This window comes from Geotrypetes seraphini, chromosome 1, assembly GCF_902459505.1.
Source record: "Geotrypetes seraphini chromosome 1, aGeoSer1.1, whole genome shotgun sequence".
NCBI lineage: Eukaryota > Metazoa > Chordata > Amphibia > Gymnophiona > Dermophiidae > Geotrypetes > Geotrypetes seraphini.
The window spans coordinates 474682799-474708366 of record NC_047084.1 but is presented as its reverse complement, the minus strand read 5'-3'; the positions used below and the strand labels follow the sequence as shown (position 1 = coordinate 474708366).

The 25568-nt window shown below is 44.5% G+C and overlaps 1 protein-coding gene across 1 annotated transcript in view; it reads right to left on the bottom strand.

Moving 5' to 3' along the window:
- Positions 1–25568, bottom strand: part of PGM5 (phosphoglucomutase 5) — a 179788-nt gene that overhangs the window by 22139 nt on the left and 132081 nt on the right. The window contains exon 10 of the mRNA XM_033924888.1: positions 16842–16976. Coding sequence (XP_033780779.1) covers positions 16842–16976 — 135 coding nt within the window. The remainder of the gene's footprint in view (positions 1–16841; positions 16977–25568) is intronic.

Here is a 25568-nt window from a genome sequence, read left to right as displayed (position 1 = left end):
AAACCCCGCTGGAGTAAGAGGTATAGAGCGGCCCAACAAAAGCTCCAAGTAATGAATTACCCGGCTCCAGAAGGCCCGGACCACAGAACAGCTCCAAAAGGCAAGGAAAAAGGACTTAGGAGGACGGGAACATTTCTCACATTGCGGCGATTCTGCTAAACCCGAGTGAAAAAGTTGGACTTTATTACTCCCATTTTATATAGCTTGTAATGGCTCCCAATCATGTGGAGAATACACTTTAAGATCTTGTTAATTGTTTTTAAAGCGCTGAATCAAGGAAGTCCAATAAGCATTTGTGCAACATTTAAGCTATATAAATCTCTGCTTTTGCCGAGATCATCCATCGCTTACTTATTAGATGTGCCATCTCTTCATTTAGTGCCTCTGGGGAGTGTGTTTTAGGTTGTGGGCCGAACATGATGGAGTCCTCAATTCAGGGAATTATGAGTGACAAACAGGATGATGACTTTTAGAAAGAAATTGAAGGTGGATCTTTTTAGACAGGCTTTCTCAGCACACTGATCCAATGACACCACTGGCTCAGCTGACTGACATTGGAGTGAATTATTAGTTGTGGAAATAGCAGATTTATTAACAAAGGGCTCCTTTTACTAAGGTGTGCTAGGGCTTTAACGCGCAGAATAGCGCACGCCACACTGCCGCGCACACTAGATCTTAATGCCAGCATTGAACTGGCGTTAGTTCTAGAAGCGTGGCGTGTGGTGTAGCGCACGGTAATTTCCCACGTGTGCTAAAAACGCTAGCGCATCTTAGTAAAAGGAGCCCAAAATGTTCTGTGTGTCATTTATGATTTTACGTTTGTTTATGTAAACATTTATCATGTTTGTCTTGTAAGCTTCCCAGAGTAGTAGATAGTGTGGGGTATGAGAGTTTTATTTTATTTAAAAACAGATAAGTAGCACTTTTAAAACAAAGCAGATAAAGCATTTTTCATTCAACCCACAATTAACCTGCGGAATTTATTGCAGAAGGATGGGTCAAAGCATAGAGTTGCTGGACTTGAAAAGAATTTAGTAAAATTCCTGGAAGCCAAGTACATACATAAATCATTATTAGCCAAGTAACTTTAAGAAAACCACCACTTACTCCTGGGTGTAAGAAATGAGAAACGATCTATTCCTTGGTTTCCTGTCAGGTACTTGTAACCTAAATTAGCTACTGTTCGAGAGAGGATGCTGGGCTTAATGGACCCTTGATCTCACGCAATATGGTATATCTTGGGTTCTCATATTCTCTTGTCTTCATCTTGTAAACTTCTTACCCATTCCTTCTCTAGCCCCTACTGCTGCCTTCTAACCCTCTATCTCATCTTCTGTCCATCTCCAGTCTCCTCCCTGGCCTCAATGTCTTCTGATCTCCTGAGATCTTCATCTTTTTTCAACAATCTCTCCACTTTTCCTCCCTTTGTACTACTACTATTACTAATCATTTCTATAATGCTATTAGACATACGTCGCATTGTATACTTTATATACAGGTACTTTCTCTGTTCCTAGTAGACTCGCAATCTAAATTACCTTGGACAACCTTGCTTGACTAGTTTGCTTTTAGTGTTTCTCTGATCTATTATTCTGTTGGCTTCGCCACATTCAACCTTCTGTTCCCCTCCACATTCTCTCCTGGTCTTGTTTTTTTTCTCCTTATGTATTTTTCAGTGCTGTTTTTCCCCTTTAGTCAGTGAACCAGGGAGGGTTCTGCCGAGTATTCAACACAACTGCTCACCTCATTCAAAGGCATCAGTGCCCATGTTAATGTGCCCAACTGGATCTCTCTCCACCACTCTTTCCTTTTTATTCCCCCTTTTGAATTAGTGATTTCAAGGAGGCATCTTGCTCTTCCCTCAGTCAGCAGCAAACTGGAGGACCGTGCAAAATGGCAGAGTGGGTCAGCATGTTGGTCTGCCTAGGCCTGAGACCACTTTACCCTACATACAATATCAGTAGCAGTGTTTTCTATCCCCAATATCCATTTCTGGTACAGAAATAAAGGGTAGCTCGGTAACCAAACTACTTCGGCCCCGATTGAGTTAGCGTCAGTCTGCCATAATTAAAATGAGTTAAAAAGAAGCCAGCAAAGTTATTGGGTTGAGATGGTACCTTTACAAAGTTAATGAATGTTTCAAGATGCAAACCTTCGAAGACTGCCAGCTGGCTCCATTTTTGCTTTGTCCTTACATACCTTTGGAAAATGGCATGGAAAGTCTCGAAAATACTAATGCAGTCAGTGATGAACAAAGAACAAATACACATATCTTATTTTTGAAATGGCAATTTTACAAGGGATCTCCAAAACATTTCCGCACTTTTATTTTAATTTTAAGCACTCTTTATTAAATATCTCAAAAGCAAATTACATCACTTTTCCACTTAATCGCCCTGTTTTGTGATACATTTTTTCCCAGCACCCTACTAACTTCTTAATGCCATTGGTGTTAAACAAATTCTTCTGGGAGATTCGGTTTTAAGTTTAGAATATGATGGGATTCTAGAAAGGAGTGTTGCTTAAACTGTTTTGTGTGCGAGTTGGCTGAGTTTTACACCATTTTGTATGGATTTTCATGGGGGTATTTTGGTCCTATGATTATAAATGTTCAATTGATTTTCCCATTTGATATTTGGGGATTTGAATACTGAGGACCTTTCCCCCTCCCCATTTTTGTTAAAGTTTATGACTGATTGTTTCTCGCAGTTGGCTGTGTTTTGTTTTTGTACATTTGAGCAGCAAAAAAGAGCCCCAGAAGTCAAAGCAAAATCATAGATTTTGTCAGCCACTCAAAGAATCATCTGTGCATACGTTTTTTTAACTGCAAGAAGAATGGGCAATTTTCAAATTCAAGTTTCAAGTTTTATTAATTTTTGATATACCAACCATCAAGTTAATATCTGGCTGGTTAACAATATGTTTAAAAGAAAGAGAAACTAATCAGAACTAAAAAAAAAAAAAAAAAAAAAAAAGAAGCATTGTGTATATACATATAACATCACAAGACGAACTAGACCGTGAGGATAAGAGGGAAGGGAGGGTGAAGTTACATATTTGAGAAGAAAATGGAGATAGTGGGGTAAGGATAAAACATAATGGAGAGGGGCGCTTTAAAGAAAGCGGTTATTGTTGGTAAATAGAGAAGATGGCTCTAATTGAAAGCAAAGGCATCGCGAAATAAAAACGTTTTTAAATCTATCTTAAATTTATCAAGTCGTGATTCGTCGCGAAGTTGCTATGGCAGGGAATTCCAGAGGGTAGGGGCAGTTACTGCAAATTGATCATTTGTCTTTGTAAATGGCTTTTGGAAATTGCCCTCATTATGGGCTCCTTTTACTAAGCTGTGCTAGTGGTTTTCCATGCGCTAGACGCTAATGCCTCCATTGAGCTGGCGTTAGTTTTTGGTGCGTAGTGCGGGGTTAGTGCATGCGGCAATGTAGCGCGCGCTAAAAACGCTAGCACAGCTTAGTAAAAGGAGCCCTATGTATTGATTACAAAACAAGGAGTTTAATATTTAAAACTAGTGTTTAAGCCCATTACATTAATGGGTGCTAGAGTAGATATCTGTCTGTCTGGTTTTCTTTCCTTTGTCTCTCTCTCCTTGGAAGCTGTCTGTCTGTCTTTCTTTCTTTCTATCTCTGTCTCCCTGCCTGCCTGTATTTCTCTGTTGCGCAATGCCTGCCTGTCTCTCTGTGGCCCCCCCCCCCTTCCTATGTCCATAGTGTCCCATCCTGTCCTTTGTATCCTCAGTGCCTTCTATGTCCTTAGTGGCCTCAGTGCCTCCTTCCTATGTCCTTAGTGCCCTGTCCTGTGTCCACAGTGCCCCCAGTGCCTCCTTCCAATGTCCTTAGTGCCCCCAGTGCCTCCTTCCCGTGTCCTTAGTGCCCCCAGTTCCTCTGTCCTTTGTCCTTAGTGCCTCCTATGTCCTTAATGCCTTCAGTGCCCCCAGTGCCTCCATCCTATGTTCCTCTCACTGCCTTCCAGACTTTGACCCCCCCGAAGCCAGCCTGCTTGCCTGACTCCCTCCCATCCCCCTGTGCAGTAGAACCACTGAGCAGCATCTTTCAATTTCTACCCCCCCCCCATTCCCCCTGTACAGTAGAACCCGGCTTTTTTCTATCCCTCCTCCCTTCCATCCCCCCTGTGCAGTAGAACCGTTGAGCAGCATCTTTTAGGCCTTGTCATCCCCACTCTGTCTCTGAGAACGGCCCGAAGCTGGGAGTGGGGACAATGGGACAAATCCTCCTCCCATAGTCCCAGAGCTTTTCCCTTCCACTTGGTGATGTAGGCTTGATGAAGACCCACATTAAGGGTGATTTGAAAGGCCTGACCAAATGCTTTAGTAAGCTCATCCTCTGCAATAAGCCCAGCCCAGGAGACAGCCAACTGCCCAAAAGAGGGTGATGATTATTCAGTGTCTGTCTCCATCTCTCTACCCCTTCCATCTACTGTTCACCCTGTCTTGCCCCTTCCATTCACTGCCCTCTCTTCTCTTTCCAACCAGTGTCCACCCTCTCTCTCTCTCTCTCTCTCTCTCTGTTCCATATGGCATCTCCTCCTTCCTTTCCCCCTTCCTTTTCCCTTGGTCTGGCATACCTTCCTCCTTCCCTCCATGCCCTGCCATCTCTTCTTCCCTCCAAGCCATTCTCTCCCCCTCTGCTCCCTTTCCTCCTTCAACTTCATCGGGCAGCAGCAGCAGCATTCACAATTCATTGCTGTTGCCGGCTTCGTCTTCCTCTCTGTCGGGTCCTGTCTTCATGAAATCAGGACCCGCCAGAGAGGAAGGCCTGAAGCCGGCAATAGCAGCGAATTGTAAACGCTGCTGCTGCCCGAAGAAGCCAGGCCTTGAAGCACCTGAGGCAGACCGCTTCTCTCCCCTCCCAGCCCAACCCCCGCTGACTCTCCTATCTCTCCCTCCCATGCGACCCTCCCAGTGAGATGGCCTTAGCAACAAACCTCCCTCCAGCGTTGGCAGCCGCAGCACGCTAAACAGGCTGCTTCGCGGCTTTCTTCTGCCGGTGAATCCCTCTGCCGCGTCACTGAATGAAGAAATATTTTCTCCGATTTGTTTTCAATTTACGACTTAGTAGTTTCACTGCGAGATCTCTAATCCTTGGAGCTGATATTCCATCAGCAGCGGTAAGCATTTTGCTAATCTCTACCAGCATGTTTTCCCAGATATTCAATGCCAGGCCATGTCCAGGCTTCAGCACTGAATAACCGGTTTATGCGAAGCTGGCTAACATATATCCAGTTAAGTCGATATTCAGAACTTATTCGGCCATGGGTTGCCACATACAGATAGTGGCCAAGTGTCAATTCTGCCCCAGAATGCCCCTAAAATAACCAGTTTTTACTTAGGCAGTAACCACTAATTTTCAACAGAGATAATTGCTTAAGTGCCACTGAAAATTAGCAGATATCCCCAAACAAGCAATTTAACCACTCAGTGGCTGTTTATAGCCAGTTAAATCATTTTGAATATCAACCTGTTAGAATTTTTGGAAAGAGTAAACAAGCGATTCACATCTCTTTGTTCTACTCCACTCAGTATTTTATAGACCTCTATCATATCTCCCCTCATCCGTCTCATCTCCACAACGGAAAGCCTTAAGCCTCTTTAGCCATTCCTCAAAGGAAAATCATCCCACCCCCTTTATCATTTTCATCGCCTTTCTTTGTACCTTTTCTGATTCCATTATGGGGCTCATTTTCAAAAAAAGGAAAACATCCAAAATGTGGCATAAAGGTGTAGACAGACGTTTTTCTTGCCAAACCTTTCCAATTCACTATTTTCTAAACCTATTTTCTACATGGATTTCTATGGTGCTTGTCCACCATGCATCTAAATCTCATGAGGGCATGTTCAAGGCGTGGTTTGGGTGGGATTAAGGCGGGCTTATGACTTGGGAAGTTTTTTTTGCCATATATCAAACATTTATGAAAAAGTCCAGGGCACAATGTAGACGTCTGAGGTTAGACCTGTTTTAATAACGTATAAGGGCCAGATTTTGGAAGCAGGCACCTGCAAAATGTGTGTCTGCCACGTATCAATCACTAGCAGGTGCCACGTCCAAAAGTGCATCTTTTTAACATAGGCGCTTTAAATGTAGGTCAGTCTTTTAAAAGCCTTCATATAAGGTGCTTGAGTCATACCTACAGAGGCGCAGAGGCCAGGTCTGGCACAAACCACACCCACACCAGCCTTAGGCATCCATAGGCGTTTTAATGCGCCTCCATAGGCGTGACACAGGCATCTAAGAATGCGCCTGTATTAAAAAAAAAATTAATGTGCATCCTGATTGGTTCGTCAGATGGCGTTAAGATGCCTACCGCCACCTAATGTCAGAACGCCGTTTGGAGAATTTGGCCGTAAGCGCCAAAAAGGGGATCAAACTGATCACTGGAGAGATGAAGGCATGATTCCCCCACACTCCCCCAGTGGTCACTGAGCCTCTCCCACTCCCCAAAGAAGTGAATGAAACAGTACATACCTGCCTTTATGATAGCTTCAGATGTAGACGAGCAGCAAGTAGGTCTCTGGAGTAGCCTGGTGGTCGGTGTAGTCAATCATAGAGAAGAGACTTAGGCCCATACCCCACTCTTACTACAACACTTATGGTGGAATATGTGAATCTTCCAAAATCCACCTAAATCCCATTTTACTTATAAACAAGTAACACCTGCAGGCTATTGGGGTGTCAGGTCAAAAGCGCGCCGGGACAAAGGCACGCCCAGACAATTGAGCGCAGCGTGGGGGTGCGCACCGCACAAAATTACTGTTTTTAGGGCTCCGACGGGGGGGCGTGGGGGGAACCCCCACACTTTACGTAAAAGAGATTGCGCCGCGTTGTGGGGGTGTTGTGGGGGGTTTGGGGGGATTGTAACCCCCCACATTTTACTGAAAACTTCACTTTTTCCCTGTTTTTAGGGAAAAAGTTAAGTTTACAGTAAAATGTGGATGGTTAGAAACCCCCCAAACCCCCCATAACGCCGGCGCAGTAAACTGGGGGGGCTCCCCAACAAAACCCCCCGTCGGATCCCCTAAAAACTGTAATTTTCTTTGGCGCACGCCTCCGTCATGCGCTCAGTTGTCGGCACGCGCCTTTGTCTTTCGCGGGGTTGTCTATGAACCGACTATTGGTATGGTGCACAGTTAGGTCCAGTAGGTTTTGGGTGGGTTTTGGAGTGCTCACCATACACTATAAGGGGGTTAGGGTGAGATGTGTAACTGGGCCTTTTTATGTGACGTTCACTGCAATGCCCCCTAGAGTGCCCCACTGCTCTGCTGGGATGTCTGTGTGGAACAGTCTACTAAACATATTGGCCCCTCCTACATCCCAATGGCTTGTTTTGTGCATTTTTCTTTTGGACATGTTTTTTTTTTTTTCAAAAATGGTTAAAAAAAATAGATGTGTAAATGCCTGCAGAACTGGGACAAATCCTTCATTTCAAATGAAATACCTGACACTTCCAGTAGTTCGGCTCTTGGCCTGCCTCAGGGGTCTTTTTTATTATCATGCAATTTTCTTTTATGGAAGAAGTTTAATCTGAAATTGGGACGAGCAATTCCATAAAAGAAAATTGCATGATAATTAAAAAGACCCCTGAGGCAGGCCAAGAGTCAAAACACTGGTAGTGTCGGGTCTTTCATTTGAAATAAAGAAGTATTTGTCCCAGTTCTGCAGGCGTTAACACTTCTTTGTGGGTGTTATTGTTTTTTGCTGTGTATCTGGATTCCCTTTTTTGCATGTTGTATCAAAAAGATAGACGCATATCTGAAAATGGCCATTTTCAAAAAACAAAATAGACTTTTTGCAGTTTTGGTACAGGCTTTTTGTAAGTTTTCCACAAAACGTCTATACTTGGATTTAGACGTCATATCAAAAATGCCCCTCCACATCTTTTTTGAGATGTGGTAACCAAAATTGCACACAACATTTAATGTGTGGTCACACCATAAAGCAATACAAAGCTTGAATCTGTTGTTTAAACTTCACCAGTTGTTCTCCAGTTGTTCCAACTGATGATTGATCATTATCTTTAATGAGCATTGCTTGAACTTCTTTAGTTTCCTCTACAGTTTGTTCTACTGCCTCAAGCTTCCTTTTAACATTGCCAAAAATCTCTCCCTGGCTCACGCCTTGCTTAACAGATGTAATATCTTTAATACAGAAATTTAATAAGTTACTTAGCTGCTCCAATGCAGTCCAGATGGTCCTCTGGGAAATGTGAGACAGTCTCAGAAGAGAGGCAAGATGGACTATAGAGAGAATCATACCATGTGGAACTACTACTTCCAATTTGATTCCAGCATTTTAATCCTCCTTGTCTCCTTTATTCTGCTCCACAGTACCTCTTTGCATTTGAGGAAGCTCTATTGCAGCATGCCTCCTGTTCACTTCACTCTCATGAGTCGCACCTCTTGGTGCATCTGATACAGTTACATCATTGAGACTTGCCATCTCTGTGCTGGTGTGGACAGCATCTTGCAATCATTGAGGCCTGAGCAAAGAAACTCCTTCTCCGAGCAACCCCGAGTCTCCATTCATTGGGACCTCAGACAGAATTCCATCAAAGGATTTCTCCAAGGGAATGATACTCAGCACAGGAGTGGGAACTAAAGAAAGGCCTTGAACAATGTCCTTCCCCTTATGGGGCATAGTGAAAGAAGAAAAGAATAGCCAATAGCAACAAGCAAAGCCCTGACTGAACTGCAGGTACGTACTGGCATCTTATTCCATTCCACCCCTCCCCCCATTTAGTTTTTAAGGCTTCTTGTCTCTCCTTGGGCAACCTAATGTTTAACAATAGAATTCTCCGGTGTCTTTTCTCCAGGAACTCTTCTTTCTATAGGATCTTCTTCAGCACACAATTTCTCATATACAATTTTCACTGTACTTCCCCTGTGCAGTTTTCTAGTCTGTAAAGACAAATCCTGGACTCCTCATTGGGTTTCTCTTTCTTTCCTGTAAAATTATGCCAGTGGACCACATACAAATCTTCCTGGCTCCAGAGCTCATTTTTCTTTCTAGCAGGAGCCAGGGGATAGGAAAACCATCTGTCTCACAGAAACTTTACTATTCAGACAACTGAAAATCCAGAAGATACACTTCCATAAGACAAACATGCTCTCAACAAACATTATCATCAATCCACAAAACCACTACTAATACTAATTGCAGCAAGCCCAGTAGAAGATGCTATAGCAACCTGATTTATATCTCCTCATGCTCTAAAGTGGCATGACCCTGTGCAAGATCTGAGCCAGAATATAGTGGAAAGGCTAAGATCAGGACATTATGATCCAGACAGACAGGAACTGAGAGACAGAGGTAGTTACAGGTGGGATGTCAAGTAGACTGAGAGCAGGAACTAGAACAGCAAACAGTTCACAACCCAATAACAACAATAGGAACAGAGAACAGAAGGCAGATAGTACAACTCTACAACCTATTGACCTCAACCACAGACTACAAACCTTCAAAAAAGAAATAAAAACCCTTCTATTCAAAAAACACATAAAAACGAACTAACTCAATCAGAAATGTCCTAAGCATCACCTGTAACTACTCCATATGTACTTCTAATACCATCACAATTCAAATGTAATCCTTAGCAACTCAAAGAAATGTACAAACTATTCCCTAAATACTTCTAATATCCTGACAAACCACTTGTAATCCGCCTTGAACCACAAGGTAATGGTGGAATAGACATCCCTAATGTAATGTAATGTACAACAGGTAATTAAAGCAGGTGTTAGGTAGCAACAGTGAAAAGCAGAGCTGGGTACAAGTCAGGCACTTGCCAGACCCATCACACATGACAGACCACCTGGCACGGCAGGAGAATGCAGACCTCTGGAGAGAGCCAAAACTTGCAAGCTATTTTACCTGTTGTGCTGGGCTACTATCTCACTTCCCTTCCAAAGCTCCCATGTGTCTGACATCTCTCCCCACCCCATGGTTCGGTATTGTATCTCAACTTCTCCCTCCTCTTCACCTTCCCCTCCCCTCCCCGCCCCGGTACAATTCAACATCTCTGTCTCCTTCTCTGGTGGTCCTCTGAATTTGCCTAGGGTCACTGGAAGTGTTAGCAATGCAAGTAGACTTACTCCAGCTACTCCCAAGGGCCTTCCTTCAGCCGCTTCCTACCTTCTCAAAACAGGAAGTAGCTGTACCTCCACTTCAGTCCTGCAGTATACTGGCTTACAGCAGTATGGATAGGAGAGCTGTTACTGTTGCTACTGCCACTGACTGCCAATGCCATGCATCTAGGCCTGATGTGAAGGTTCTGCTGGTTCTGCCCACTACGACAGGAACTATGCATGAGAGCACCTGGGTTGGAAAGCTCTGCTATCCATACTAGTGTTTTAGTTGGTGCTGCAAGCCAACTGAGCTGGAGGCATTGCAGTGGCAGCAGCAATAGTAACAGCAAATGGGAGGGAGATTTGAGGGCAAATGTTAACAGATGCAGACACAGTCATCGAGGACCACATAAAACCACCAGGAGGGCCGGATATGGCCCCCAGGCCTTGTGTTTGACATGTGTGCTCTAAAGGCTGGATTAAGGATACGAATGAAGGAACTGTGCTCAACTGCAGGTCACCAGTCTCTGGACTACAGGTACCCAGGTTTGAACTCTGGCACTTCTGAAGGCACTGGGATAAAAGGGTACCCTTATATTCTAAGTCTCTGCTAGATACACTTCTCTCTCCGTGTTCGCTGTGATATGTGCATATGGAACAGGGGTTTAGCCTGGGAGTGTTTTTGGTGGGGCTAGGGCAGATCAAAAAGATACACCTGCATTCTCCATTTCAGAAGGAAAATGTACTTTTATGTCCGCTGATATGAACATCAGGAATTATACTGCTCTTGAAGACATATGGATGAGAGGAAACTTGCCCAATTTTATGCAGCGCTCCACTGGAGGGATCAGGGATGGTCACATCTTTAATCTCCCACTGGATGGTTGTTTTTTTTGTAACCCGAAAGTGATACTGGGAAATGTTTACAAGCAGTATGACCGCTCCTAAAAACACACCTCTTCTCCAAATTCAGCAATCCACCCTAGGACTCCTTTTGTCACCGTTGCTCTCTCAATTCTATGTTGCAACTCATGGACAATGGTCATCCTTACCTCTTTGTAAAAATCTGTATTCTCACCATGTTGTGAATTCTCCAGCTATGTTGTAGTTCGCTGTCTCTACTCAGCCTTACCTCTTTTGTAAACCACCCAGAACCAAAAGGCTTTTGCGGTATATAAATAAAGATTTATGTTATGTTATGTTTGGGGAGACATTAATGCTACGGTGCCTTGCTACCTCTTACTTCCCCTTAATAGTATGCTTGCTTGATACTGGATTTCAATATTTTGTTTTCATGTACATGGACCATACTCTCTCTACTGTATTTATGTTGTCTTTTGTATTATGTTTTTGGAAACTTAATAAAACAATTTGAACTTAAAAAAAAAAAAAAAAAAAATCAAATCAAATGCAATGAGTAAGTTTCTAAAATGTCAGACATACCACTTCCAACCATACTATTTCCATCTCCTGCCCCTTAACAGGGTTTGTCATTGGCACTTGAATTAGCATACTGTACACTAGAACAATGGTCTTCGTTAATTTTTAAGTTGGAACTGCATGGCATTCAAAGGAGCCTAAGGAGAGCCACAACACTGTCACCATGCAGTGCCAATTACATCATCACTTCCAGCCTGCCTTCAAACTTGCCAAATGCATTATTTTCTTGTATTATGAAATAAATAATAAATAAATAAGTTTGTCTCACAGGGGAATATAAGAATAGCCTTACTGGGTCAGATCAATGGTTCATCAAGCCCAGTAGCCCATTCTCACGGTGGCCAATCCAGTACTTGGCCAAAACCCAAGGTGTAACAATATTCCATGCTACTGATACAGGGCAAGCAGTGGCTTCCCCCTTGTCTTTCTCAATAACAAGACTATGGACTTTTCCTCCAGGAACTTGTCAAAACTTTTCTTAAAACCAGCTACGCTATCTGCTCTTACCACATCCTCCGGCAACACGTTCCAGAGCTTAACTATTCTCTGAGTGAAAAAACATTTCCTCCTATTGGTTTTAAAAGTATTTCCGTGTAACTTCATCGAGTGTCCCCTAGTTTTTGTAATTTTTGACGGAGCGAAAAATCGATCCACTTGTACCCGTTTGCCATGGTAGTAAGACTGGTTCTAGCCAGCCTCCGATGCTCAGAAGGGCTCTTGGGGCTTCTACTAATCACGATAGCAGCCAAGAACCTTATGCAAATGCATTACAAGGAGTTCATTAGTATTAAAATAAGCACACCTTGTAATGCACAGAAGGGAATGCCCACCTCTTACACGGGCAAAATGTTTTGGCAGGTCTGTTAGGCCTGGGACACAACTCACATAACACATTCACATGGAGTAAGTCTTAACAGAGATTTCGGCAGTTGGAACCCAAGCACAGTACCGGGTAAAGCTTTGGATTCTTGCCCAGAAATAGCTAAGAAGAAAAAATTAAAAAAAAAAATAATTTAAATTGAATCAGGTTGGGCAGACTGGATGGACCATTTGGGTCTTTATCTGCTGTCATCTACTATGTTACTATGTTACTATGTTACATCAGCTGCACCCATATTACAACTACTACTAATCACTTATATCGCCCTGAAAGGTGTACATTTTTATATTTATAGACGGTCCCTGCTCGGAAGAGCTTACAATCTAACCTGAACAGACAGACGTGAAATATAAGGTTGGGGATGCAGAACCCAAAGTGAGAAGAGTTAGGAGTCGAAAGCACTCTCGAAGAGGTGGAGCCCGCTGTAGGGATTTGGGCAGCTTGATCCAAGCATAAGGTGCTGCAAAAAAACACCCACAAAAAAACAAATTGCTCGGGTGCCCCTACAATCAGGAGCTGTACTGGGCCTGTGCAGAAGAGCTGTACCTACCGTTTAACTGTTGTGCGCAGGCGCCAGGCACACTTCCTCCCCTTTTTACCATGCTACACATGCATAGGATTTGCAAGCTATTTGTGCTGAGCGTGCCTGGAAAATCTAAATTGCTCTCAACCTGGTATTTATTACTAGGTTGTCGGAGCTTTGTGCATTCTGCCCATAGAATTCAGTTCTCTAGGTAATATTTTTTCAAGCCCCTGAATCTTTCAGGAAAGAGAGGTCTTATGACTTTCCCAAGATTCACAGCTCTTTGATCAGTTACTTAACCACATTGTGCACAGCAGTGGGTGCAAAGGTAAGTAGTGTACAGCATGTGGCAGCACAGGATTGTCCAACATGGTTATGTTATTCTAGCAGGACTACAGTTTCGGGTTTCAAGTGGTCGTGTCCTTGTTAATGTGTTTCACGCTGCTCTGTTACTTAGAGCTGTGAACCTCCCATTTTACATATAAAGACTCCTTTCCCTGGCACCGCTTAGTCCAACAAGCTTATATTCTAATCCTGCCGCCATGGAAGCGATTTAGACACATTCCATGCTAGCAGTGTGGTTACATTTTTGACTCTTGATGCAGTGCCAATAGCTCCCATGGAAAAAAATAATCAATACATATTAGAGCTAAAGTCCTCTGATCTCTGAGGACACAAAAGATGGAAAATTTGAAAGATTTCAGGGGTACTAGACTTATACACAAGGCTGGACTGCCACTAGACAGACTAGGTATCCCTCTTGGGTGGCAGATTTTGGAGGCACCATCATGGCTCCAGAGCATGCAAGAGCCTTCTCCCTGCAGCAGCCCACTCTCCTCTTGCACCAGGCCTGAGCTTAAAGAAGAGTGAGCGCTACACTGGCCCTGTATGCTGAGGATTACACTCAAGTGCTGCCTTGTCTCACCTCCCTCTGCGGCAGACTCCTTGAAAGAGGAGGGCAGGATATGACTATGTTTCAGTACAGGCCTATACTTACACCACCTGTGTAATGTTCAATATTCATTAATCTCAGGGCTGGTGTGGGAGGAAGTGAGGGGGGGGGGAAGCAGTGGGCCAGAAGTGGGGAAGGAAGGGAGGGAAGATGGTAGAAGGTGGTGAAGGAATCGACAAAATAGAGCAGGGAAAAAAATTTATTGACAATGTCCAATGTGACACGGACAAGAGGACATGGACTGAAGCTAAGGGGGGGACAAGTCCAAAAACAAATGTCAGGAAGTTCTGCTTCACGCAACGAGTGGTGGACACCTGGACTGCTCTCCCAGAGGAGGTTATTGCAGAATCCACCGTTCTAGGATTTAAAAGCAAACTAGATGCAGATCTCCTTACGAGAGGTATAGAGGGATATGGGTGACTAAAATTACGCCAGGTGTACACCTGGCTGGGCCTCCGCATGTGCGGATCGCCGGACTTGATGGACCGAAGGTCTGATCCGGAGATGGCAGTTCTTATGTTCTTATGACAGTGAGATGAGATGCTGGTCAACTGGAAGGGGAGAGGTTTAAGGGAGAAGAGAGGAGGAAGGAGAGATGCTAGTTGACTTGGGGCTAGGTGCACTAAAGATGATGACTCGTTCGCTGTTGGCTGATTCTCCGGCTGATTCTCCAGCAGCGATTGATGTACTATCAAGTTTGCATGCAAATGATTTGCACAGAGGTGCAAATCATTTGCATGCAAATGAGACAATCAATTGCTCAGTGAGCGATTGACACATGTGCAAAGCCTTAACAGCAGTGACAGGGGAATCAGCCTCCTGTCACTCCTGTTAGGGCACCATGACCCCCCTGCAGCAGTGAAAATTGCAGGAGGAATGCCTACTCCCTCATGCCAATGGGACTTTCCCCTCCGAGGCAGTGATGCAGCAGGAGGGATGCCCACTCACTCCTGCCATCGGAGGTCCCCTGCTGTCCCCAAACTCCCAAAAAATGGCAGAAGGGATGCCCACTCCCTCCTGCCACTGGAGGACCCTCGCCACCCAAAAAAAATGACAGAAGGGATGCCCACTCCCTCCTGCCACTGGACGCCCCCCTCCACAAACCTCCGACGTACCTCTTTAAAATGTTGGAAGCAGGAAGCCTGCAGGAGGCTTCTGCTTCGGCCACCACTGCCAGTCCCAAATGATGCACCTTCCCCTCCCTGGTGTATTTGGAGGGGCCAAATGCCCTTATTGTTTCAGTTGCCTAAGGCCCCTCCCTCTGTATCCAGGATATTGAGGGAGGAGCCTAAGGCCCTGATTGGCTTGACCAATTGGTTTTCACAGATTTAGCGACAATCGCTGACTTTAGTGCATCCCCCAGTTGGAGAATGGGGCACAGAGAAGAAATGAAGATGGAGGCCATGGGAGGGGCAGCAGCAGAGAAAGGAAGGGGAGATGATGGCCATTGTTGTGGGGATAATAGGGAAAGGGCAATATGGGAGGCATTGGGAGAACAGAAGCTACTGAACTATGGTAGGGGTGAGGTGGTAGGGCCAGGAGCTGCCCCTTGGGACAGCCCTATCAGTATATGGTACTGAGAAGGAAAAATATGCGGCAGCAAATTTGGCAAACCATTTTTTTCATTGTGAAAGGGACATCAGTTTCACACAATTTGTGATCTGAGATACAGTACACCCCCGCAAACTCGCGGTTCTGAGTTCGCAGCCCAGTCATTTGCTGTTTTATTTTGTCCGCCTATTCCGTGACCTGGGACCCCCCAACGTGCACATCCTCCGGTCCCCCTGATCCTACTGCACCAATTCAAACTGCCCCATCTGCTAAAACAATGCGGGGAGTGAAGAAAGAGCATGAGAGGGCTGCAGGAGCAAGAAGTTGTTGTTAGGAGTACCTCTGTCGAGATCCCACAAAAAGCAGCAAAGTGGCCTCTCCCGCCTCCGATCCCCACATCCAATATTCACGGTTTTCCAAAATTCATAGGTGCTCCTGGAACGTAACCCCCCATGAATTTCGAGGGAGTACTGTATATGTTTTAGATGCTAACACATTGCAAGACATACACCTCGGTGCTAAATCCAGGAGCATGAGTCAGCACTAATGGGAAATATGCACATTTTTGGGCTTCTGCATTGACCCTGGCATTGGTGCATCTAGGAATCCAACTCCCCTCTCCCCCCAAGGTAAACACCAGTCTACCGGGATCTATGAACAGCTTATAACAGCATCAACCATTACAATCCTTTCACCAGATACTATCAATAAGAATCAGGTGTGAGGTGCCTGTCACAAGAAATTTGATCAAAGTTTCCACAGTTTCAAAATTGCCTCTACGTGCAAGATACATATCAGCAAAACTAATTAACGGCTTGCAATTCCTTAAAAAGAATATTTAAAGAATTTTTTTTTTTTTGAAGCCCAGACACAAGCTGCTGCTGGTACTGTAAGGCACCAGTTCACAAATGCACACATCAACTTGTAGGACAGAGGCCTCCTGTCATAGGTCAGCTTACATCCTAAAGATGGAGAATTCTCCAATTGATCTCATGAGCACATTCAGGAAGCATGCTGGGTAGGTGACACCAGTAACCTTTAAATAGTGTACTAGGTGCATTAATACACCCTCCCCTCCATAAGAAAGGAGAGACAAGAGAGTAAAATAAGAGGAAGGGCAAAAAAAAAAAAAAAAAGAAAAACCTGCTAAAATCATTGTTAATGTTATCCTTAGGTATACTTGGAAATATATTTCCTAGAACATTCTAGCTTTGGAAAGCAATCATGTACTGACACAGACTCTGATCTGGCAGACTAATTTTAAGAAACACGGAAGACAATTTAGCTTTTGACATTTAACACATGGAAATGGCCTATCTGGTGTCAGTGATGGTATGTGTCAGACGTGCTCTCATTAAGATTTCATTCAGCACAGTAGCGTACTGGAGTCAGCTTATATTACCTGTGGCTCCTTATTGTGTTTGCTGGGATCCTTCTCATAGCTCTCGGCATAGATCCTCAGGATAGTTCCTGTGCTGCCTGACGCGCTCAGCCTGAAAATGATCCTGGAAGCATTGGAGAAGATAATCCTCAGGCCCTGGAACATTTAAATGGAAGAGAACTCTGAAAAAGACTCCTGAGCAATCTTGGCTTCCAATGCCAACATGTCTAAAAGTGCAATGAAATAAAGCTTGGATTAAGTGAATGGTATGTACACAAAAAATGCTCGATATCTTAGAAACTGCAAAGAATTAATGGTACTGTTGGTTGGACAAATTATTTTATTTATTTATTTAGATTTTTATCCCGTCCTCCCAGTAGCTCAGAACGATTTACAAGTAAACATTCACAATGGAGTGAATTGGACGTACAAGATTATACAATAGATTTAAATACTTGGGCATACGAGACTGTGCAGCAGTGTAAATATAGGGACTATACAGCAAATTAAGAACAGTACAGTGGTACCTCGGTTTATGAGTGCACCGGTTTGCGAGTGTTTTGCAAGATGAGCAAAACATTCGCAAAATAGGCACCTCGGAAACCGAGCGCGCTTCGATTTGAGAGCGCCCCCCCGCGAACCGGCACCCTCCCTCCCGTGATCCGGCACCCCCCCGCCGCCATCGGGCCCCCCTGCCACCATCGGGCACCCCCCCCGCCGCCATTGGGCACCCCCCGCCACGACCTGAGGTCCCCCCAACCCACCCGAACCCTCTTCTTACTTTGCTGTAGCCTCCACAGCGGCACCGGCACCAGCATGTCCTGTGCGTGGTGCCGGTGCCTGAAGATCTGCTTCCTGTGCTGGGCCTTGAGCATGTGCACATGCTCAAGGCCTGAGAGTTCACGTCGAACGTGAACTCTCACGTCGAACGAGAACTCTCAAGGCCCAGCACAGGAAGCAGATCTTCAGGCACCGGCACCACGCACAGGACATGCTGGTGCCGGTGCCGCTGTGGAGGCTACAGCAAAGTAAGAAGAGGGTTCGGGTGGGTTGGGGGGACCTCAGGTTGCGGCGGGGGGATGCCCAATGGCGGCGGGGGGGTGCGGATTGCGGGGGAGAGGGTGCCGGTTCGTGGGGGGGCCTTCGGGGGGAGCAATGCCGGTTCTCGTGGGGGGGGGGGGGGGAGCAGCGCCATCCTTCCAGCCATCTTTGAAAACACTGACCGTTGCTGACTGAATATCAGATGGAGTGTCTCTTATTGCATGGCCAGTTAACTTGGATGCATATTTCCTAAACAACATCCATACAGAACCCAATATAATTGGATTACATATGGACTGCAGAAAAGCTGGAAAATCAAGAGTTACCTATCCAGGTTAGATGACAAATTTCCTTTTGCTTCACTAAAAATGTCGCCTATAAATTCTCAGTAGCTCCTAGGCATGATTTAGAATGTTAGCGATGGGCCCGTTTCCAAATGCATACTTGTGCTTCTGGGAACCAGGGTGCTTAGCGATCCTTTTTTGTCATTAAGCCTGGCTGTGGGAAGCACTCAACTATCTACATTCTTGTAACAGTGATAAAATGTAACTTAATTTGTACAAGCTATTATTAATCAGGATATATAGACAGTCAAAAGGTTAAGAGCCTACAAAAATTCAGGCTTGATAAAAGGGAGCCCTAGCACGTGGTCATTAATTTGGAAAATAGGAAAATCAGTCATCCAAAAAAATTCACCACAGTAGAACAGGATGAACAACGGACTAGAACTGTGGAATCAATGATCTCGATACAACTGTTTATTAAGAAGTCTTCACAATAAAGGGTGCAGGTCAATAAAAACAATTCATAATACACAGTAAAGGTGTAGTGGTATGAACCCGATTCAGTCCGTGTTTTGGTCAAAAAGACCTTCTGGGGTCCTATTTGATGTAAACCACCAGATTTGATATGCTAATAAGCATTTAAAATACTGTGTACGCTGCTCTGAAGCCTCTCAAGAGCTGGCTCCGGATTGCCGCCGCTAACTGCTCTCTCTCCCTTTATCCGGGCACACATGGGGTTGGAGAGGGCAAAGGGGGGAAGGCTACAAAATAAACCTGCCAGGAAGTCTGAAAAAAAAAAAAAAAAACAACGCCCCATTGGGTGGGAAAAATGAATTGAATCGAAAAATCAATTCAATAGGCCAAATCAAATTGAATCAAAAAATGTTTCCCTGAATCGGGCAGCACTATCTCTCACACCACACCTTCTAACTGACTGATGATGACACTTTCTCTGCTGTCTTCCTCCTTCATTCTGCTGTTCCCCAAGCTTCCATCCATGCATCTACTCTCTTTAATATCTTCCCGGCTTCTGTCACCCAGGAACAAGGCTGCGTGCCTTAATGCTTTGCCAACAATATCCAGATCCACTGTTGCATATCTGTCATCTCCCTTAATTCTCTCAAACACTTGCCTCAATCATGTGTCCAGCTGGTTGAAAAACAACCTACGCTTTCTTATCCTTTTCCTTAAACCCTATACTTGGTTACCTCCCTGTCCATCCATCAACAGTCAATTAAGATTCTGGGTGTCATTTATGAGAGCAAACTCACATTCAAGCCTCAAGTAGATGCCAAGACACTCTCTTCTTTTTTTTTGCCATGCATCGCATCTGCTCCGTCCGTTACTTTCTCTTCCCTCACTTAAGAAGTACACCACTTCTTGCTTTAGTTGTTATCATTTTGACAGGGCTGCCCAAGTCCGGTCCTCGAGATCTACTGGCAGGCCAGGTTTTCAGGATATCCACAATGAATATGCATGAGAGAGATTTGCATACCAAGAAGGCAGTGCAGGCACATCTTTATCATGCATATTCATTGTGGATATCCTGAAAACCTGGCCTGCTAGTAGATCTCAAGGACCGGACTTGGGCAGCCCTGATCTTGACTATTTTAACCCACTCTTTGCAGGTCTTCCTCTTTTTAAAACTCTTCACCTTATACATCCCACTGCTGTGAAACTTCTTCATCGCATACACCACTTTGTTCACATGATCCCTTCTTTTCCGCTCTGAGCACTGGCTACCTAGCTCTGCTCACATCAGGTAGCACAAAACGTATCTGCTAGGACAGTAGTCTCAAACTCGCGGCCCGCCAGGTACTATTTTGAGACCCTCGGTTTGTTTATCATAATCATAAAAGTAAAATAAAACAGTTTCTTGATCATACGTCTCTTTAGCTATAAATTACAATATTATTATTAACACTTAGCCAAAAGGAAAGATTTATAAACTATAAAGAGTTTTACCTCATGCAAAATTGTCATTTCTTTAATAAGACATTAACTATTTTTTTTCTGCGGCCCTCCAAGTACCTACAAATACAAAATGTGGCCCTGCAAAGGGTTTGAGTTTGAGACCACTGCGCTAGGATTATAGGTGGCCTATCTCATATTGAGCATATTACCCCATTGCTGGTACAGTTGCACTGGCTGCCAGTGTTGTGGCGAGTTAAGTTCAAAATCTTAGCGCTGGTGTTTAAAGCCCTTTAATTCGACAATATGTTCCATCTCATCCGCTGTGATCACAGTCTCGACATCTCTTGGAAGTCCCATCTCTGCATGTTATCACCAAAGTTACAATCTGTTCTAGGGTTTTCAGCATCATGGTCCCTAGGCGGTGGAATGCACTTCCTGATGCAATACGTCAGATTCCTCTGTTTCTTTCAGGAAGCTTTTGCTGATTTATGAAGGGAATTGTGTGTTGTAAAAATGCACCGATGATGTTCAGAATAATTTTATTTGTGATTTTAGTGCTTGTTTGTTTTGATTGTTTGTAGTATTTTATTTGTATGATTTTTTTGTGTAATCTGCAGAGATGTTTGCAATTTGCAGAAAATAAGTGCTTTAATTTAAATAAATAAATAACATTCTTGTCCTTGTTTTGAAAGACCATTCCCCATCTGTACACACTTATGTGTACAGATAAGAGTTTGATAAGAGTAGAGGTAGATTATAGGGATGGGATTAGAGGTAAGTTACAAAATTAATCAGGGACCACTGTTCAGGCACAAGGCCTGATGGGCCGCCGCGGGAGCGGACCGCTGGGCAGGATGGACCTCTGGTCTGACTCAGCGGGGGCAACTGCTTATGTTCTTATGTCAACAATCTTCTCACTCTTCCATCCTACTCTTCCATAAATCTTACCATCTCACCATCTCATGGAAAACTACCTTTAGCTACTTTGGGCCTAAGCTAGGGAACATCCTGCCACCCTTCCTCAGAACTGAATCCACCCTACAAAAGTTAAGTCACATCTCAAAACCTCTCTTCTTTGAGGCCTTCGGCCTACGCTATTTATAATTTCCTCACTTGCCCTCTCTTTTTCCTTCTTGCTTATCTTTTATTGTTATAAACTCTGAACAAAAAAAAAAGTCCAACTCAAAAATAAATGTAAAGGGAGGTTATAACATTAACTACATAGAAAAACCTGCCCTATGTCTCTTCATATGATATTAATTTTTTTACTTTTGTGTGGTTTTTTAAATATATATATTATATACATTTTTAAATATATATATTACATACATCTAAAATGTGCAAGGTAATCACTATTTAGGGGACATAGCTAGATAGCTAAAATACCCCCTCCTATACTAACACGTAGCGCAGGTTTAGCGCCGGCAGCGGAGGTGACTGCTCTGATGCTCATAGGACTTCTCTGAGCGTCGCAGCAGTTACCACTGCTGTGGGCGCTAAAACCCACACTACGCGTTAGTAAAGGAGGGGGGATAGAGCCCACAAGGCAGTTTCCTGCAATAAATACACCAATAATGGTATACAGCAGGTATGTCCCTTACATCATATACCTTCACGCTATGTGTGTACCATATTTTTCACTCCATAAGACACACTTTTTCCCCAAAAAAAGTGGGTGGAAAAGTGGGTGCATCTTATGGAGCGAATACACGTTTTAAACACCTCTCCCCGGTACCTTTTTTTAAATGCTGCTTCCTCGCGCTCAGCCCTGCTCCTTCCTCAGCCCAGATCCACAGAACCCCGCCGCTCCGATCATTCTATTGGGCCAGAGCAGCAGTGGCCAAGGCAGGTCCCACCGTAGCCAATTACAATGTGCTTCAGGATGGTGCAGCTGGTCCTACCCCCACTAGGCATTTATGTTCCTTACTTCAGGCCACTCTCTTCTCTAAGCCCGCTTCCCCCTGCCTTGCCGCTGGAGCAGAGCTTCGCCCCCTGCTGTAGGTTAAGATTGCTCCTAAAGTCCAGCCCCACCCTCTCTCCCTGCGCATTCCCACTCTCTGCTGCCAACTCGTCGCTCCTCCACTTGCTCCATGGCGTACAGTCAAGACAGAGGGAAGATGAAGGTCTGCTACGATGGTGAGTGATGGGGACACCGTGGCCTCCAGACTCCGCAGCAGCAAGGAAGATGGGCTGCTCCACTGGGCCCGGTGGGAGTGTCGGGCGCTCAAAGCGCTTTAGAGGAAAGGGAGGGGGGAGGAGAGGAGGTCTGAGGCCCTGAAGCACATGGACCATCTTCTTTATGGAGGGAAGCCAGAAAGGAAAGGGAGGGAGAAGAGGAGGGGAGGTCTGAGGCCCTGAAGCACAGGGACCATCTTCTTTATGGAGGGAAGCCAGCAGCAAGTAACAAAGGATGCACAAAGCCCTTCACTCTCTCTGGATACTTAGCTCCAAAGCCACAAACTCCCGCACTTCCTGTGCTCAAGCGCTGCCTTGATGCACGCTCCTGCATCACCCACATGTCCCTAAAGCACCAGACGCACCCATGTATAAAGGAGGAAACACCAAGAAAAAAAAATTCTGAACCAAATGGGTGCGTCTTATGGTCGGGTGCATCTTATAGAGTAAAAAATACGGTAAATATATTTAAAAGTCCCAGTAAAGTGAAGAGAATCGAAAAGAAGACCAAATCATCACTGAAAACAGATGTACTTAATAATCCCATTCACACATGCTGTATACCAGCTAGGTCCCCTAAATATTGATTGCCTTTCACATTTTGAATGTGTAAAATATATAATATACTGTATAATAAAACCACACAAACATATAACATGCATTAAAAAAAAATTATTCTTATTAACTGCATAGACGCCACTGATGGCCCCCTGGTGGTATATCAAGTTCTGTGAATTAAATAAAATTTGCCAAACGTACTGTTCAATGTAACATACTGTGAATGTTGGCTTGTAACCCGTTCTGAGTTCCCGGGAGGACAGGATAGAAATCGAATTAAGTAAATAAATAAATAGAGTTCCCCTTCTTCACACCCTATCCACATGATCCCAAAGTCATTCCCCAACAGGAAATTTGCACCCTATCCACCACTCAATTTCCTTATACATCATGTTCCTTTATATTTCTGTTACTTTGTACAATCATTTCACCATGCAGCCTAAGCTACCTCTCCTTGTATTGTCCTATGAACAATCTTATGTGATGGTGCATTGTAATGCTATGACTAAAATTATAACTTGTTCTGAGTTCTTTGGGGAGGATGGGACATAAAACCAAATAAATGAATAAGGAAACTAAGCATCTATTTTCCTTTATACCGTTCTGGTGTAATTAGTTGAAATCCTGCCTATACAGATTGCATAAAACTGTACAAATGCAATATTTTGCTATGTCTGTAAATCTGTGCCCTGCCCATGTTCCAGCCAAATTCTACCCACAAAGTATGTTCCATCGTAGCTAGACACATGTTTACAGAATACTACTTAGCCAGGCACTGCTCATTTATGTATATATAGTGACAGGGTCTGAGCCCACCAGCCTGGCAAAGGCTGGCCTCTCCTCACATACATAAAGTCCAGCTCCACGGAGGGCCAATAGGGAAGTAGCAGTATTCGCTATGCAAACAGCTTCCGAGCCATAATCATTTCCCAAACACAAAAAAAGGCTTATTTCTTTTCACATAGTCCCGTGCACAGAAAGTAAAGCACTATTAACACAGGTCTCTCTTCAACCATCTGATGGCCAGACAATACCAGACAATCCAAGGCACTAATTTACTGTTCAAATAGTTCAGTCTTTTCCAGCTTAGCGAAATAAAAACAGAAAAACTCTGCCTACAGTTCCAGTTTATGGGCTGCTGCTGCTGCTTTGTTAATCCATGCAGCCTTCTTTAATTGGGACCCGAATCCACTGCTTCCTGCCCCAAGGCAGTCCCAGGCAATGCTCTTGCCTGCGCGTTTCCCCAGTGCTTCCTTAAACACACTACAGCGCTGGTCACATCTCAAACGCACTGTTGCCTTTGTTTTTCAATTTAGCAACACATAACTGCCCTGCCTCTCCTTAGCTGGGGCAGGTATGTGGAGATAAGCCGTCAAACTTGGGAGCTTTCAAAGATTCAGTTTTTTTCCACAGCTTCCTGCTTCAGCTGTGCTCGAGGTTTCACCACATAGACACTCCCCTCCCTCCCAAAGCTTGGCACACGTTTCATTCAAACCTTTCTCTTAAAAGGGGAAAAATCTTTCCTTTATTTAACAGGATCATTCCATACACATTTCTAATTTTTTCTGGATCATTCAAACATCTCGTCATCTGATATAACTTGTTCTGGTTCAAAATCACAGTCCATGCCAGATTCTTCCTCATTCACTTCATACACTGGCTCTTCTATTTTCATGGGATACTCTTCAGCACTTCCCAACCACCTGTGGGTAAATCACTTTACTTCTGTCAGATTTACTATCACTTCTCTGCCAACCCTCTCCTCTCCAGGAATCTAGTAACTTCTTTGTCTGGGTTCCTCCTGTACAACACTCCTTCCTGCAAGGAGTAGGACTTGATGCCTGGGGTTTCTCCAGCGTGTTCCACCCAGCTTGTGCACAGATATTGGCAGGGATACCAGACGTCTGGATTTACTCTCAGACATGCCCTCTTTTTAGAGGACTGTCCAGGCTTCCGGATGGCTTTTCAAAACCCGGCACTTTGTCCGGATTTTAAAAAGCTTCGCGCTCGGGGCCATGTCTGGAGGGCATCTGCTCATGCACAGGTGCCAACGCGGTGACATCACACGCATGTGACATCATCGTGTCATATCTGCGCATGAGGCCCTCCAAACGCGTCTCCAAGCTTGAAACAGCCGTCAAAACAGCAGTCAGGGAGGCTAAATTCCACATGGAGGAGTCTCTAGCAAAGAACATCCAGAAGGGAGATAAATCCTTCTTCAGGTATATCAGTGATAGAAGAAAAAACTCAAGCGGGATTGTACATCTTAGGAATCCAGACGGAGACTATGTGGAAAAGGATTCGGAAAAAGCCCAACTATTAAATGAATATTTCTGCTCAGTCTTCACCCGAGAAGAGCCGGGGCTCGGCCCTCAGCTACAGACAAGGGTTGGCTCAGTTGACCCGTTTAGTAACTTTGAGTTTACGCCCAGCAGTTTCTACGGTGAGCTGTCAAAGCTCAAGATTAACAAAGCAATGGGGCCGGACAACCTGCATCCCAGGGTGCTAAGGGAGCTGAATGATGTCTTGGTGGAGCCACTGTCCGCGCTCTTCAACCTCTCCCTTAGTACAGGCAGCGTCCCGTTGGAATGGAGGACGGCTAACGTCATTCCACTCCACAAGAAAGGTTCAAAGATGGAGACAGCAAACTACAGACCAGTGAGTCTAACATCGATAGTGAGCAAACTAATGTAAACTCTAATCAAACGCCAATTGGATAAGATCCTGGATGATGAGAATCTACGGGATCCCCGACAACATGGATTTACTAAAGGGA